Raw genomic sequence first — 15,692 nt, 5'->3', positions numbered from 1 at the left:
TGTTTCTCTGTGAATTGAACTTGAGAAACAATTGATGTGAAAAGCTTTAAGGTTTAGTTTTCATTTAAGGATGTCAAAATTAAATTTTAAGTTGGTTTGGGGTTTTGCCAAACACTGGACTGCATCCAACGTAACCAGACAAATGGCCAATTCTAAAAATAGTCTACACAAATGTGTCAACAATCTATTTTAAGAAGGTCTTTGAAGTTTTCTGAAAATGAAGACTTAATTTTTTATTAGAAATGATGACTGACCGTTACAATTTGACAATAGTCATCAACCATGATGAGTTGTGGTTTGGAAGGAGGGTGAAAGAGCATCCTACACAAAGATAGTAGGAATAGGGTGCATTTTTGACTAAAATATTGTTTGGGGACAATATTTGGTGAAAGGCACCCTAGTTTCGGGATATTCATGCCAGCAGGGTAAAACTTGTCGAGGGGTTGTTGTGTTTTATGCACATCCCACTTGTACGTCCTCAACCTTAATGCTACTATATAGTACTTGTGTCAAGTTTGATAGGCATTTTCAGGCTATTTATCGCATTAAGATTAGAGTTGGAATTAAGGTTATCATTTAAAGTTAGGACTGAGGGAAAGGGGTTAGTTGATTTCCTTACCTTCAATGAGTCCCCAATTTGTTAGTCTGCCTAGCACTTCATTACCATCTACTGTATGTGACTTGTCACTGCCAACAACTGCAAATGGCATTTGAAAAAAAAAAAAAAAAAACATAATTCATCATTGTTATTTTTCAATTAACAAAAACAAACATGGTTTCCACTGAATTGTTTCTAAACATATAGCAGTCACTTCCAACCCTGTCACAATTTTATGGTATGCATGAATATCACAATTTGTATACATTTTGCAAACCTAGACCCCCTTTACACTCATGAAAAAGTCATAATCCGGTTTCTACCTTAAATTTACTTTTGACCGATAGAGGACTGTTATAAAGTAATTCACGTAAATGGATGTTTACACTATCATTAAATATGTGAAAAACATAAATTAATTTAACTGTTTGCACTAGCACAAGACACAACTAAGTCAAATTGAATTGGACTAAATAATGCTCCAAAGCAACATTCCATAACGATCAAACAGCAACTGTACAATGTACCTATTTACATCAGACTATAATTTTGAATTTTATTTATGCAAAATGGACCATGTCAATACAATCAAAGATAAATAAGTTGGATTTCATTTTGCGCTACCTGTCAAAATAATTGTTATAAAATGTGCTATTCTGAAAATATTATTTAATTTGGATAGAGGTATTAAGTCAACAAAATTTAGCATTCACAATGTGCAATTCAGCAATTTATAAAAGAAATTCAATTTGAAACATCCAATTCATGTTGGTCACATCCCATTGCATTTACTTCAAGTTGCCTTCGTTAGCTTGTCTGCAATGAATGTCAAATAATGTATCAGTCAATATTCTCATGTTATTTTGATGATTTGATGCACAAGGAACATTTAGCATCTTGCTCACAGTTGCTACATCCTGACTCATATGTGTCCAATGCATTATGGAAGATTTAGAGTGTCTTTAATTTCACAGCTGTGGATGATTCACAAAATTCGTAAAAATGAAACCCTCATGATCATGACATATGGCCTGGGCTGCAGTCAGCAGACAATACTGTTTGTTTAAACATGTTGCCTGTGATGTAGACTTACCCTGAGACTTTCATTAATTTGTGCATCTTCATCATCCATTTCTAAGTCCTTCATTGGGTATGTAGATATGCCCTCTCTGCCAAGATCTGCCATTATCTGATGTTAGATAGGAAAGGAAGACAACGAAAATAGCACAATTATGAAAACGCAAAGTGACAGAACATTTGGAAGAAACATTAATTTTGTGATGCTTCACAGCACCCCTCTCCAATAAACAAAACAGCAAAGGAGATCATTAAGAAGCCTGGAAATTCATTTATAAATTAGGAATTGATGTTTTTACCAACAGTTTACAGAGTGAATTAACATGCATGCTGCATATAGGAAGGGTAACTCTACATTTTCGTACTAAAATTGCCCATATAAAGTATTTTGAATGACTTTTGTTTTCTTTATTTAAGTATATACATGAAACTAAAGTAAAATTGTGTAACTTTGAGGAAATTAGTTCAAATTTGATTGAAAATAAGTAAAAATTGATACATGTTGCACTGCAATAATAATAATAACAGAAACAACAAGTATAATAAAATAAATGACATACATTCAGGCCTATGTGTCACCATTTTAATATTTTCTATATTATGAAGTCTTTCTGATGTTCTCAAAACAAACGCCCTGTAAATATTTACTACACAGTTTCCTGATCAACCAATATTATTAGCAATAAATCATAGTGGGATAGTAAGCCTAGTCTATATGGTATGACACTAGTGTCAGAGGAAATCCCCTTCCCCATAATATATCAGGGACACAAATTTCCAATGAGTGAGTCATAGCAAATGACTTCTATAAAACACTCCTGACACACTATGGCTAACTATGGCAGCAATAATTTATGATGACATTAGCACAATCCATGCTATGTTTAAACCATAGGCCACAGTGTTAAGCACATGGATACAACACCTTATAGGTAGAAATATATACATCTGGGATACCAAAATCCATAAATAAAATATCCAAGAAATATATTAATTGGAAGCCAATATTATTGTGTATAAAATTACAAATATTAATTTATATCATGATCATCAGCTGGCTTCCCCGCACCCAAAACAGAAAGTAATAGCAGTGGGACAGTGGTGACACTACGGTACAACGTATATTTGATAGGGTGGTGACATTCATTCAGGGGTTGAGGGGGCAGCAGGGATCCATGAGGCAGACCCCCTTGGTTGGAGTCAGGGGAGCAATGCCAAAAAGCTATTTGAAGTTTTAGCATATGAAACATACAGTGAGCACCGATTTAAAAAGGCATGAAATTTCTTACAAGAAATTATTTAAACAACAAAAATGAACAATACACAGTTCGACATAGATCTACACAATTATAGGGTGTTATCATCCCCGTTGTCATCACATTCACAATTTTGAATTGACATAGTTTCACAAACATCCACACCAAACCTTGATATAAATCAAGTTGAGTATATGGGTTTCAAAAGTTCATCTGCATATCTGTGTTTTGTCAGCATGATTAATGAACATCATTGGATTAATGGAGTCCCTATTAGCAACAACAGAAACCATACTACAGTATAGAGACTAATTGACAATGATAGGTTGACATCTGCCTTATCCTGTCAAACCCTGCATGTCTTCACTGCTATTTGGGTTCACTTGTATGGTCTCATATGCACAATTTACACATGAATTGAATCAGCTTTCATTATAAAATGACTGAGTGATTATATAATTTTCTAACAGCACCACTCCTACCTCCACACAACATGCATTATAGCAAACCAGAAAGTCCTGAAGGAAAATTTGTGACATATCTCCCACCACAGAAAACTATATTTTGGGGAAATATAGGAGCATTTTTTTGCTTATTTTTATGATAAAAACTGGTATGTTCTGAAAAAAAAAACCCAAATAGGCTCCCTAAACAATTCAGTAGCAGGGTTGTTATGATATTTTGAGTGAAGGGTAGTCCTTGTCATAGATTTATTTACAGATTGAAGATATGCTGGTGTAGTACTAATGTATGGATAAATGACAACATTTTTGTACGAAATCACCAGAATGCGTTGACTTACCCTTTGTTTAAATAATGTTCTTTCTTCTACTGTGAGTGTATCTGCCTTGGCTATGACAGGTATAACATTGACAACTTTATCCAGTTTCTTCATAAACTCTGTGTCCAGTGGCTTCAAACTGAAAAAACAAACCACCACATACATAGAAATATCAGAATGAACATCATAATAACAACACAAATCACACAGACTGGGGAGAAACCACTGTCTGCTTTCTATTCAGCATACAACTTGTTTCCTTTCATACTTCAGACTTTCTTGGGGGACATTCACAAGAACTACTAACCAGACTTGATACTGAACAATATTTAGTAACTACACTGCAAGATTCCTATTGTGGCTGCCTACACAGGTACACTGTCACCAAGGTACTTGGCTTGTACTGTGTAGTACCAGGGGAGTACCATTGCAGTGCAGTACACACTAATGCTGGTGGGTCCTGCGCAGTAGCAACATTGGTACGGTGTAGGTTTTCTCATGTGTACCATGTACCTTGGCAACAATGTACCTGTGCAGGTACTAGGTAGCCACAATATGAATCTTGTAGTATGGATCTTTCCACTTTTTCAACACAAGGCAGCCTTGACACTTGTTTGACTTTGAACTTTCTAAAATTCAACTTTCAATAAAATTGAAGCAAAGCAGTTTATTTACATTACTTGACATTGTAAAAATTTGTTAACCTCAATAAAATTAAATTCAACCATCTTTTTACAATAATTTCAGATTTTAGAGACCCATATTTCACCTTGGACTTGACACTGTCAATTGTGCTTGTAATTGGCCAACTTGGCAGTTGAGAGTAGATTTTATGGGTTCATGTGGTCTCCAGAAAATGATATTTAAAACATACCCTGAATTTAAGACCCTCAAGGGATCCATCTTTTTTTTATTATTTTCATTTTATGGAGAAAAACAAAACCAAAATGTGCAACTTGACAATTAGAAATCTGATTCTTGAGAAATCTGATTCTTGAGAATCAGCATTAAAATCTGGTGTGATAAAAGACATGCACACATAGCACATACTCATGTTTCAGAGCATACTGTAAAGCAATGGCAATAGAATACTATACAAAACAAACCCAGTTTGCCCTTTTTGTGACCTGCTTGGAATATAAAGGCTTTTCCTTCATGATACATTTTATTCATTGAGAAATCCCACATGTTAGTACCCATTGACAGATCAGGCTTCAAAATAAAAAAAACTATTTTCATTTGTTCATATCAAATAATGGTTCCATGTGCAGGAGGCACATGCACTATGTTTATGGAGAGCATTGAGAACAATTACACAGGCACATGGCTAGGAGCTGCTAGCTGGGTGGGTGCAGGTCAGGACTTCAATAAATTGGACCTTTTCAGTAAAAAGTAAAATAAAATATGATATGGACTGGATCACATGGATGTTTAATTTTAAAGGGCCAACTAACGCTGAAGATATAACATCTTTGAACAAGAAACATCACAAATTCTTCATATGAAAACAAATCTACTATCAAATAATGTTAATTGTTAACACCACCGATTTTGTTCAACTAGCAAAATTACATGTATCAAAAAAACTGTTTTAAACAAACTTGTAAATTCTTGGTTTTGCATGCCACAGTACTTGAGTGAACTTGATTCCCTAATATTTTGATCCTTGTATTTGATTCAATTAGGAGCTATTTCCTTGAGTCACTTACCAATACAAACTAGGTCTCATTCTATTTATTGCTGACACACATACAATGTTTACATGGACTTGACATTTATTTTATTTGATAAAATAACAAATGTATCTTACCAGTCAAGGTTGATGACAAAGTTTCAGGTCAAAAAGTGCACAAAAACATATGTCACAGCACTTATCATGCATGTAGGCCTACATTGTATGTGGGGTGTGTGCTTTTGAATGAGGATATAGCCTACAATTACATATGAGAAATCTCATGGTAAATTGCGGATGTACATGAACTGCAGATGTCCTGATTTGCTAGTCTACTTCTTAGCCCTCTTTTAAAATCTACCAGGATTTTCCATTTTCCAGAGGGAGGAGGGAGGGAGGCAAAGTGGCTGTTAGGAGGAGGGGAAAATTTGATGAAAATAGTAAAATCTGGGAAAAATGATAACAAATGGGCAAAATGAGCCAATGCCCCGAAAGATGGAGGCTGCTTCCCCTTTCCCCCACATGGTTACACCACCGCTACAAAGTAGGCTTTGCATGCACTCATTCAAGTACAATTTGAGTTACTTGAGAGTATTCTGGTTACTTGACCCTATTTTCACATTTATCTAGAACATTGAACATACAATGAACCTGATGGTTATGAAACATGATTAATTGTTTTGTGCACACATTTCTACACGTTTCCTACCAAAGGATGTCATCTTAAATTTCTCTCACAAAATCACCCCAATTAATCCCGCAAACCACTCTTTGTCTGGTAACTATGCCGACTTATAATTCATTGTCATTGGGGTTTGGCTACAATTTCTGAGTGGTTCATATCTTGAACCAACATATTTAAAACCTCTGGCTTCCTTTGAATGATGTGAAGTAACAGTATGACTCTATAGGCTTAAAATATTACTGTGTACATTTTGTTCAACCACATGAAACCTTTCAAGTTCTAGATGAATGAGTAAAACTTGTTAATCCCATCACCGCATGTCTGTTTACTAGTGGACATGATATATACATGCTTTGTTGAAAATTCAGTATGCCTCATTAAAATATTTTTACCCACAAATACTTACATTTCACCTACTAACTGTGTGCACAGGTTATGTTGTCAAAATATTTGTAATTTTCTGATATATTTGAAGTCTTAAAATGTTGATAAATTATGTTTTTGTTTTACTTTTGTTTTAGGGGCTGTGCAATAATTATGAGCCCCCCCGGGGGGTAAAATTTCCAAACGTCTCGCCAAAAATCGCTTGCCCCCCCCCTCTCGGCCCGCCAAAAATCGCTTGCCCCCCCCTCGCCCGCCAAAATTCTTTGCCCCCCTTGAACATGCCAAATTTTGGGATCCCAAATTGCAAACCTCAAATGGTCTAGATTTATGTTGCGGGCGCAGCGAGCAGGAAAAGTTGCATATTTAAGCGTTTCCGTGCTGTTTTCCTAAGCCTTTTTAGAGCGTTTTATTAAAAAGGCGCCCCATGAATGCGTGCCAAAATCGCTTGCCCCCCCCCTCTCGGCTTGCCAAAATTGCTTGCCCCCCCTTCGACTTGCCAAAATTTCTTGCCCCCCCAATTTTACCCTCCCCAGGGCTTCTAAACGTTTTAACTGATGTATCCTGGGAACAAAGCATTTGACACCCGTTCACTCTCATTACATTTTCTATATCTTACTACTGCGATAATGAATTTTGAAAGAATGATATACTTCTATATCCTCTAATGAAGACATTACTATATAACCCATAGTTCCCTTTTCACTTTGAATTTCAATTCCTGACCTTGATCTTGCATGACAAATTCACCCTAACATGAATATGACAACATGAAAGGTATCACCTGTTCATAAATTCATACAAATTCAAATGTTTATAAATAATATGTCAAAATATTCTACTGTACGTGATGCATGTCAACATTTTCATTGAAACATTAGGGCCTACATATAAACCAGACTATAGTGCTACTGAATGAGAAGGAAGCAAAATGGTTGAAGTTTTATTATGTGAGACTTAGAGTGTATGGGAAGAGGGTACAAAGCAAGTGTTTCTTCAAAGACTGATTTTGTCTGGGTCAGTCTTTAGTAATCAAATTTAAATATTGGGTCTTAATTAAATTGTTGATCTTTATTGGTATTATTTGCGTTAAAAATATCCTTATTTGTTTAGAATTTTTTCTTATTCAATTTGATACTGTGTTTTGCCATTTTTGATATTACATTGAATTGATCATGTGTTATATTGCTTCGCTGTATTAAATATACTTCATTTTCATTTTTGTTTTCTACTCACGTGTTATCTATGTAGTGTATACAGCTTGGCTTTAAAAAAAATTGTGTTTTATGATTCTAATTTCATCTTCTGTTTGATATTTGTAAGCAGTATATTGCTGTTTTTTATTCAAAATTGTTGTCTGGTTAAACTTATTTTGCTTTATTGCTTATGCCGTCACTTTGAACATTTCACTTAGTTGTTTCTTTGCTCATTTTGCATGTATTTGTCCGTGCAATACCGTGCAATGTTCATCGTGTGCCTATTTCATTTGTTTCTAATTTTTTATTGATGTAAACACATCCCAAAAAGAAAGTATCCAGTTTGATTTTGGTCCATAAATCAAAGATGGGGTCTTACATCAAGACCTACCAAACGTATGTTACAGATGAATTTATTCCGCACAGTTTGATATCTCATTTGTCCAAATCGATGCAGAACTGATGACACAGTGATCTCTAAAATGCAATCACCCCAATTATAAAAGTTGCAATAATCCCTATTGATGTGGTTTTCCTGCTTCTCTTGATTCTTCATAAAGGTGCACAATAACAGAGACGGTCTGAGACTGTTTGACTTCACTTTATGTGTTTTATTCAATACAGATACTCTTTTACTCCTTCCTCAATGTTTTACCCTTCACACTTCACAGTCAATATCTGGTATGTCCTCCTGCTGCATCAATGACTGCCAGACATCTGCGGCGCATGCTCTTGATCTATCGCTACCCATATTGAGTAGCAGGACTAAATCAATAGGATTTTACTGCAACTTTTAAAATTGAAGTGATTGCGTTCAAAAAGTCATTGTGTCATCAATTATGTATCGATTTGGACAAATGAGCTAACAAACTGTGCAGAATAAATTCATCTGTAACATACTTATGGTAGGTCTTGATTTAATACCCCATCGTTGATTTATGGACCAAAATCAAACTGGATACTTTCTTTTTGGGATGCGTTTATATTTATATTTTAATGGGTATTTTGTTTTTACGTACACATGTTTTAATTGTAAAGCGCCTTGTGGTCTTTGATGTAATGCGCTATATAAGAATAAATTATTATTATATATTATTATTAAATGACAAAATGGATCTTAATTAAATTGTTGATCTTTAAATGACAAAATTGAACATACAGACTACAGGCAAAATTACTTAAGTCTCAAAATATGAAGCCTGTACTAGCCCCAGTGGTGAAAGAATCTGAAGAACACTAAAGTCTGTCCACATAGAAGTACAAAGTAAATAGACCTCGGAAACTGGAGGTATGAGAATAATTATTTCAGTGCAATGCGTGTGCAAAAGTTTCTTTGGCGTGCCAATTGCTGCGCGATTTGTAATTTCCGAGCGCACCATGCTCTTTACGCGTCTTTTTTTAACACGCAGTGCGTGTGACGCAAAGCATCGACCCCTGATGCCACAGATTTGGTTCATACTTCTATGTGGACAGACTGTAAGCAAACTGAGTTGGTATGGTATAAAACTGTTCACTGACATTGAAAACTGCCACAAACTTGTGATTGCATGGTCCATTTTTTAGCAAATTCTAAAGCATAAAGCATCAATTCTTGCATGTATCTAAAGAATGTGTTTAGGCCTATCTTACCTGTGACCTGTGGGTGCAATGAAGTACAGACATACATGAACTCTACTATCTGGAATTTGCTTCTTACGACTGATGTTGATTTCTTCTGAAAGGAATTTCTCATATTGTTCATTGATGAACTCCAGGATTGGTAACCAACTGAAAGAGAAGTGTTTGGATACACATTCATGAACCTGTAAATTCACAAAACATACTGGTGAAATAATGGGCAGATGTAGCTTCTGAACCTCATGCCGGACCTGATGTAGCCTCTGAACCTTCAGATGTAGCTACTTCTGAACCCGAGGGTAGATGTGCTGGTGAGTGAAAATGAAATTTTGGGGAAGAATGATGCTCATCCAGAGTCCAGAGGTTCTGCCAAGTATATGTGATGCGATCAAGCAAAATCAGTCGGAACTCGGCAATAATAAATTTTCAGTTTCCTATAGGATTGTAAAAAGTATTTATAAAGCTGGATTTTGCAGAAAATCCCATTGAAATTGAACAACCAGTTCCAAAGATATGAGCAATTAACGAGTTTCCAAAACAATAGAAAACAAAAGAAAAATTTTCCTTTGTTTGGCTATATCTCAATATCAATATTTCCGAGTTCCGACTGATTTGGCTTGATCGCATCACATATACCTATTGAACGCTCAGTTTATAGACTTCTCTCTTTTGAGTCAAAATATCCTCACATCTAGTGGCATAGTCTGAATAAGCTCCATTTACAATCACACATTAAATCTTAATCTCATCCAAATTGGTGTGAAGGACTGCATTCCCAGTCTACACACTTTGGCATAATTTGATATTAAAGTGTATCTATGACCCCGTTTACACAGAGCCTGAAGTCGACTTTAGTCGACTTTGAACTCGACTTCATTTGTGTGTAAACAGGGTCGTCGCATTTTGAACTCGACTTCAGAAGTCGACTTGAATGATGACCGGAGCAACTTTTGCGAATTCAAAGTCGACTTCAAAGTCGACTTTTGCAGTGTAAACGAACACGTAATTAGAAGTCGACTTCATAATGGTAATTTGAAACATGAGCAAGTGATGGCATAAAATTTGAATTCACAATTTGTTTTGAAGTCGACTACCATGTAAACACCCAGTCAAGAAATAATTTATGCTAATCCTTAGTCACAATCTGAATTCGATGTCGCAATTGAAGTCGACTTCTCTCTGTGTAAACGGGGTCTATGTTTCTACAATATTTTGGAAGCTTTCACACATATTCAACCTTGAAATGATCTACTTTGCAATAAATTTTATTATTCTGAAATATTTGAATTCCATTTAAAATGAGCTAATCCAAACAACAAACAAACAATTTCTAGAAAAAAATTACAATTGCAGAAATTAGGCCTATCCTTTTCTGAACCTGCTATATTGGTTTTGACTGGCTGGGAGGTGTTCAAAGGATTGGCATTTTCAAATCCTTTGATAAGCTTAAAATAAATCGGCTTATACCTCCAATATTCAGCAAGGTGTTTCTTACATTTAAAAGATTAAGCCTAATTTGTGATTCTTGATCATTTATTAACAAAAGGTCGAGGTGAGGTTAATACAGTGGATGTGGAACAGATAAGGCTGCAAGAACCAGAGTCAAGACACAGAAGTTATCGCCCTTAAACAATGCTATTGCACAGGAAGTTTGGATATTCTGGGGTCACTTGGATTAACCTTTCTCATTGACTCAAATAAATGTTCTGATATACAATAAGATTGCTGGTAAGGTGTAAAATACATTTTGAAGTTGTAATCATAAAATTAAAGCATTTTAAAAGGATTAGAAGGATGTGTAGTTTTGGTTTCTTTATACATTTGATGGGAGCTGAAAATAATAGTTCAGGGTCTGGTTATGTTCTTGTTGGAAACTTGACTAAAGAATCATAAGACATAAACATAAAAGTCAGCCCCAAATGAATGGTAGAATGCAGCCAAAGAAATATAATTATAGACTTAATGACTAATTAATATCAAATGCACAATAGATTAAAAAACAAGTTTTGACGTATGAAGTTCAAGCTAGGGTTTCTATTTTTCATGTGGAAGAGGCCCTGCAGTCTGCTTTAAATATCTTCATATGCCTTTCACATATCTTACCAGTTTTCATTGTTTATGTGATCACCAAATCCAGGTGTATCTGTGACAGTGAGTTTTAGACGTACTCCATTCTCTTCAATTACTGAAATTCAAAACAAAATAATAAATTATTAAAACAAATTACAATAGCAGCAACAATGCTAATTTTATTCTTGCTTTTTTGTACTTTTCTGATGGTCAATTTCTAATGAAAAAGGACAAATGAAAAGAACCTTGATTCATTACTCATTATCTCACTAATTAAACAGAACATTGGGCCAAATGTTCTCACTGAATCTGAAACTTGGCATGCAAAATAGAACTCTTCAAATCCACACATGCAGAATGTGGCAGTTGAGATTGGATTTAGAGTTTCTTTTCACTTGAGGTTCAGAAGAATATTGTTAGGAGTGGCCTTCATTTCTTCAATTCTGTATTTCTTTTCTATCCAAGCCTGGCATCTGTAATTAGATGAAATGTGCTTCAATTAACAACAACATTGAGTGAGGGATGAGAGGTTCAAGACCTTGTAAAAGATTTAGGCATTAAAGATGTGTTATATGTCTGTTGTCATTGTTGTTTTTATTCAATTCAATTTATACACCTTGAAATTTCCTTAGTTGAGCCAGTCCTTGAGGCAACTTTTTTTTTCTTTCTTGGTTACAAAGTGGGCGTATGAAGTGTTCCTGCAAGTTTGTGTCCCACTTTGAAATTTGTATCCATCAGGCAATATTTTGGAGTTGTTGGGGTATTCCTTATCCAGAGTTGCCAAGAAATTCGACAACTGGACTAACTTTTGTGTATGCTTGAGTGTCAGTTTTAACAAATCACTTTTGACATGCCTGGAAAAATATAGAATCCATGAAGTGCCTTCTGTGGAAAGGTTGGTATTTGGAAGGAAATCTGGTTTGGTATTTGAGGGGAAATTTTGGCATTTGGAGTTAAATTTGGCATTTGGAAGGAACTTTTGGCATTTGGAAGGAAATTTTGGCATTTGGAGACCAAATAAAGTATCGTAATATATATAGGCTCTGCATAAAAATAATGGCATAATGTTATTTTTTGCTGGAAATTTTGATTCAGGGAAATGAAATTTTGTTTCTAGGTCTGCTTTTGGGGCTAAACCTCAACATCCTGTGAATAATTATGTGAACTGTGACTATACAAACCATCATATGGACACAACTTGAAAGTGGTTTCCCCTCAATATTTTACATGTCACATTTTCATGCCTCTCTGCAAATGTCTTGTAAACTTGTATTTTACTTACCATGACTAATAGCTTTAACCTCTACTGTCTTTGGAATGATTGGGATCTGATCCTTCTCTGGTGCACATGACCTCCGACTGACCTTTGCTTTGAATAGTGTGTTGACTAAGGTAGATTTGCCCAGGCCACTTGCCCCTTAAAGAAAATGGTAAAGAGAGAACAAAAGAAGGTTAGCCATATTTATTTAACTTAGAACTTAAGACCTGTGTAAAGGTTTTCACACTTGAAATATTTTTAAAGAGTGATAGAGAAAAAGGAAAGTTAGCAGTGCTGATTTAACCTGGTAATTTAACAACAATAGAGGCTGTAATTTGTCTCATTAATAACTCCTGTTTTGATCAATTCAATGACATTTGCCTTTTTGGTCATTTTTGTTTTAAAATTTAATGTTTATTGAAATAAAATAAAATACACAAATTTATAAGCATTCCAAATGTTGTTAAAAGAGCAATGTTTGTAGTGCAAAATTTTCCACTTCCAACAACATTTTGTACTAATTTCACAATGTTTTTCATCAGGCCTTGAGCGTATATTCTCTCAACTGTGGATTGAGACCACAGAAACAGATAGAGGAGAATATATTCTATATGTGACCATCCAGCACAACTGAGCCCTGAAGTCGCCAATCATCATTTTTGAGATATTCAACCAAAATATTCTGCTTGAAATTAGCTTTAAAATGATGTATATCATGTCTATTATAGTACTTGACATTTAAGTAGTGAAAAATCAATAAAACAGTCAATAAATTCTTTGTTTCCTATTGTTTATTGTTAAGTTCAATGGAGCATATCTCAATAGTGGCACTGGAGACATCCGGGCTCAGTTGTGGTGGATGGTCACATATTATGTTAAGATTGTTGCATACTCAATTATTGCAGTAACTCTCAATGCCAAGATGTTTTTCCCAAACTTGGCATTGCGTGATGGAAATGAAATATACTGCATGCAATATATCGCTATCGTGAGGAAGACGGTTTATTTGATGTTTACCTGAACTTGATTTCCCAGCAGCCAATCAGAAGCATAGAGCCCCGGCATAGAGCACAATAGATATCACAACAAAGTAGAACAAAATTCAACTCTCGGCGATGACCAAAAATCCATCGCACGATAAGGATTTCCATGACGCAGGATGTAAAAATCTGGCTTCAATGTGGGGTCATTACATTGGCCATTAATAAATACTAAATTTTACGCTGCTACTGTGAATATGAGGAGCATGGATGGTACTTGCATTGATCTGTTCACTTACCTACAACCATAATATTGAATTCAAATCCTTTCTTTAATGCTTTCTTTCTGATCTGTTCTTGTAAGGTATCTATTCCTACATAGCCTTTGATGTCTGTTTTAAGGGCACCCCATTGGGTCGTCTGTGACATGGCTTCTGACATGATGCCTACAAAATCTGAAAACTGGATCAGACCTAGAAAACAAACAAACAAAATAATATCAGCAGAAAGTCAGAAAACTAACTCAGATTTACAAACAAGCAGCAGCATATTATTGTGCAGTACATTTAGCTCACTATACATTGTTTCACCTAAGTTTGGTAGTGCTGTTAATGATAATAATTATACAGTCGCAGTGCAAGCACAAAAGCATGACAACAAACTGCCCTTGTACGCAATACGCATATATATGACTATCATTATCAGTTACATGTCCAGTCTCTTAAACTTTCAATAATATAATTATATGCCCAATTCTCATACCGTGTATCTGCAACGGACTATGATAACTTTGAAAAGCTGAAGAAAACCTTTAATCAGTTTCAACATCTCTTGACTTCAATTACATTCAGCGAAATGTACATTACATGTATAAAAGCCAATATTAACTGTTGATATGCCATTCTATGAAAAAAAACCCCAGATATTCCTAAATGTGATAACTGCGCCAGATCAGCACAACTTCAGACTTACAATGTAGGCCTTTACCTACAAAACACTGCCTACAAAATACAATAAACACTTTATCAGTTTTTCCTATTTAGCTGTTGATAGTGAACCTTGGCTACAGGTTCATGTAGTCAGTTTCCAGTCATGAATTACTGGCATTCTGTTCTCCCAAATTGGCACATATCCAGGCACATATAAATAGACAAACTCTGTTTTTACAGACAGGACCTTTGAGCAACTATCTAGTAAAGCTGAGGTGTTATTTGCATTGTAAGACCATGTTTAGAAGTTGTCAAAACTGTATGAAATGGAGTACTCGTTCCTCTGTAAATCAGTAAGCCCCTATAATCAAGGGCGTAAATCGGGTGGGGGACAGAGGGACACGTCCCCCTCACTTTTTAAAGTGGGGGGGGACACAATATCAAATATCCCGCCCCCCCACTTTTTGGTCCCCACCCCTAAAAAAAAAAAAGGAAAAGAGAAGAAAAGGAGAAAAGAGAAGAGAAAGGGAGAAAAAGAAGAGAAAGGTTAAATTGCATGTAATTGAGTATGCCCATCACTGCCCATGCCTACAAAAACCGCACAGTCGGTTATATATAGGCCTGTGGTTATTTTAGGCATTGCGTGCGGGTATGCAGGGCCTGTCACATTTTATCACCAAAAAAAAGTCAGTATTAAGATGGACTCATGGCATGCTGATTGCAACATCAATCCATGCGATGCATGCTTTAGTAACTTGTAAATTTCAAATCTCAAATAGGGAAAACTTTTCCACAAAAGGCTTCATGGACCGTCATTTCACAAATGTTTGGCTTTTTTAAACTAAAATTTTACACACTAATTACACACCCTGCGTAGTGGGTAAACAAGTAGCCATTTTCACTTCTGCTTTCCACATTTGCCAATTTATGTAATTTATAGGCCTACAATAATAGGGAAAACTTTTCCACGAAAGGCTTCATGGCCGGACCATCATTTCAAAAAATTTTGGCTTTTCTAAACTAAAATTTTACACACTAATAGTGCCACAATGGGCCATCAAATCGCTTCAATTAGGTATTCATTTTGCAAAAGTTTCTTACTTCTCAGGGGGCACATCCCCCTCAGACACCCCTGCATCGCATCGCATAGCTTGACGCGATGACGCCGCTTCTTGCCATTTTTACTGTATTT

At 35.5% G+C, this 15,692-nt stretch overlaps 1 protein-coding gene across 1 annotated transcript in view; it reads right to left on the bottom strand.

Moving 5' to 3' along the window:
• The window catches only part of LOC140149886 (neuronal-specific septin-3-like), a 63,529-nt gene that overhangs the window by 6,003 nt on the left and 41,834 nt on the right, over positions 1–15,692 (bottom strand). The window contains exons 4-10 of the mRNA XM_072171909.1: positions 13,871–14,044; positions 12,616–12,750; positions 11,367–11,448; positions 9,276–9,413; positions 3,734–3,851; positions 1,692–1,787; positions 620–716 (exon numbers count right to left, since the gene is read on the bottom strand). Coding sequence (XP_072028010.1) covers positions 620–716; positions 1,692–1,787; positions 3,734–3,851; positions 9,276–9,413; positions 11,367–11,448; positions 12,616–12,750; positions 13,871–14,044 — 840 coding nt within the window. The remainder of the gene's footprint in view (positions 1–619; positions 717–1,691; positions 1,788–3,733; positions 3,852–9,275; positions 9,414–11,366; positions 11,449–12,615; positions 12,751–13,870; positions 14,045–15,692) is intronic.

The sequence above is a fragment of the Amphiura filiformis genome, chromosome 1, assembly GCF_039555335.1.
Source record: "Amphiura filiformis chromosome 1, Afil_fr2py, whole genome shotgun sequence".
NCBI lineage: Eukaryota > Metazoa > Echinodermata > Ophiuroidea > Amphilepidida > Amphiuridae > Amphiura > Amphiura filiformis.
The sequence above is the reverse complement of the archived record's forward strand: the minus strand, read 5'-3'. Positions and strand labels throughout refer to the sequence as shown.